Source organism: Cariama cristata, unplaced genomic scaffold (assembly GCF_000690535.1).
Source record: "Cariama cristata isolate BGI_N322 unplaced genomic scaffold, ASM69053v1 scaffold8319, whole genome shotgun sequence".
Lineage (NCBI taxonomy): Eukaryota > Metazoa > Chordata > Aves > Cariamiformes > Cariamidae > Cariama > Cariama cristata.
The window spans coordinates 31,852-32,438 of record NW_009635180.1 but is presented as its reverse complement, the minus strand read 5'-3'; the positions used below and the strand labels follow the sequence as shown (position 1 = coordinate 32,438).

Sequence of the window (587 nt, the reverse complement as noted above, 5' to 3'; positions counted from 1 at the left end):
GGCAGAGCGAGCACCGTCGCCCGCCGAGGCCGTAGGGGATTCCGGCTGGGCCAAAGGCGCCTGGGGAGAAAGAAAAAACACATATCTCAAAGTCCAGTAAGTCCCTCAGATAAGAGTTTTCAGGCTGAAGGTGAAACGGGGCAGCAGGCACTTGCTCGGAGAACAGAGGGGACAACACCCAAACGCAGGCAGTGCGACACCCCCCCAGCAGCCGCCCTGCACGCCCATAAATGTCTTAACTTGCTAGAGGTTTGGGGGGAAAAGCTAGAGAAGAAGAAAGGGGTGCTACCGGTGAGGAGGGGGCCAACAAATTCCCCCCTCTGGTCACCCAAAATCCTGGTGGGCACGGCTGGCGCCCGTTTCCCCGGGCTCATGGCATCCTCCGTTCCTTCGCACCGATGGTTCGTGCATCGATCGGGCTGAGCCGGGGACGGGTTACGCCATTTCTAAGCAAAGCATCTGAGGAGGTCACAACCAAAACGTCCCCGTTCCAGCTTGGCTACAGAGACAACACCCTGACAATTTCAGACAAAAACCAGCTCAGAATTTTAAGTTGGGGAGTTTTCGCCTTAAAAGGAGAGGCGGGG

The 587-nt window shown here is 57.1% G+C and overlaps 1 protein-coding gene across 1 annotated transcript in view; it reads right to left on the bottom strand.

The window, feature by feature from the left end:
• The window catches only part of OTUD7B (OTU deubiquitinase 7B), a 19,682-nt gene that overhangs the window by 1,223 nt on the left and 17,872 nt on the right, over positions 1 to 587 (bottom strand). The window contains exon 11 of the mRNA XM_009707424.1: positions 1 to 60. This exon is cut by the window's left edge and continues 597 nt beyond it. Coding sequence (XP_009705726.1) covers positions 1 to 60 — 60 coding nt within the window. The remainder of the gene's footprint in view (positions 61 to 587) is intronic.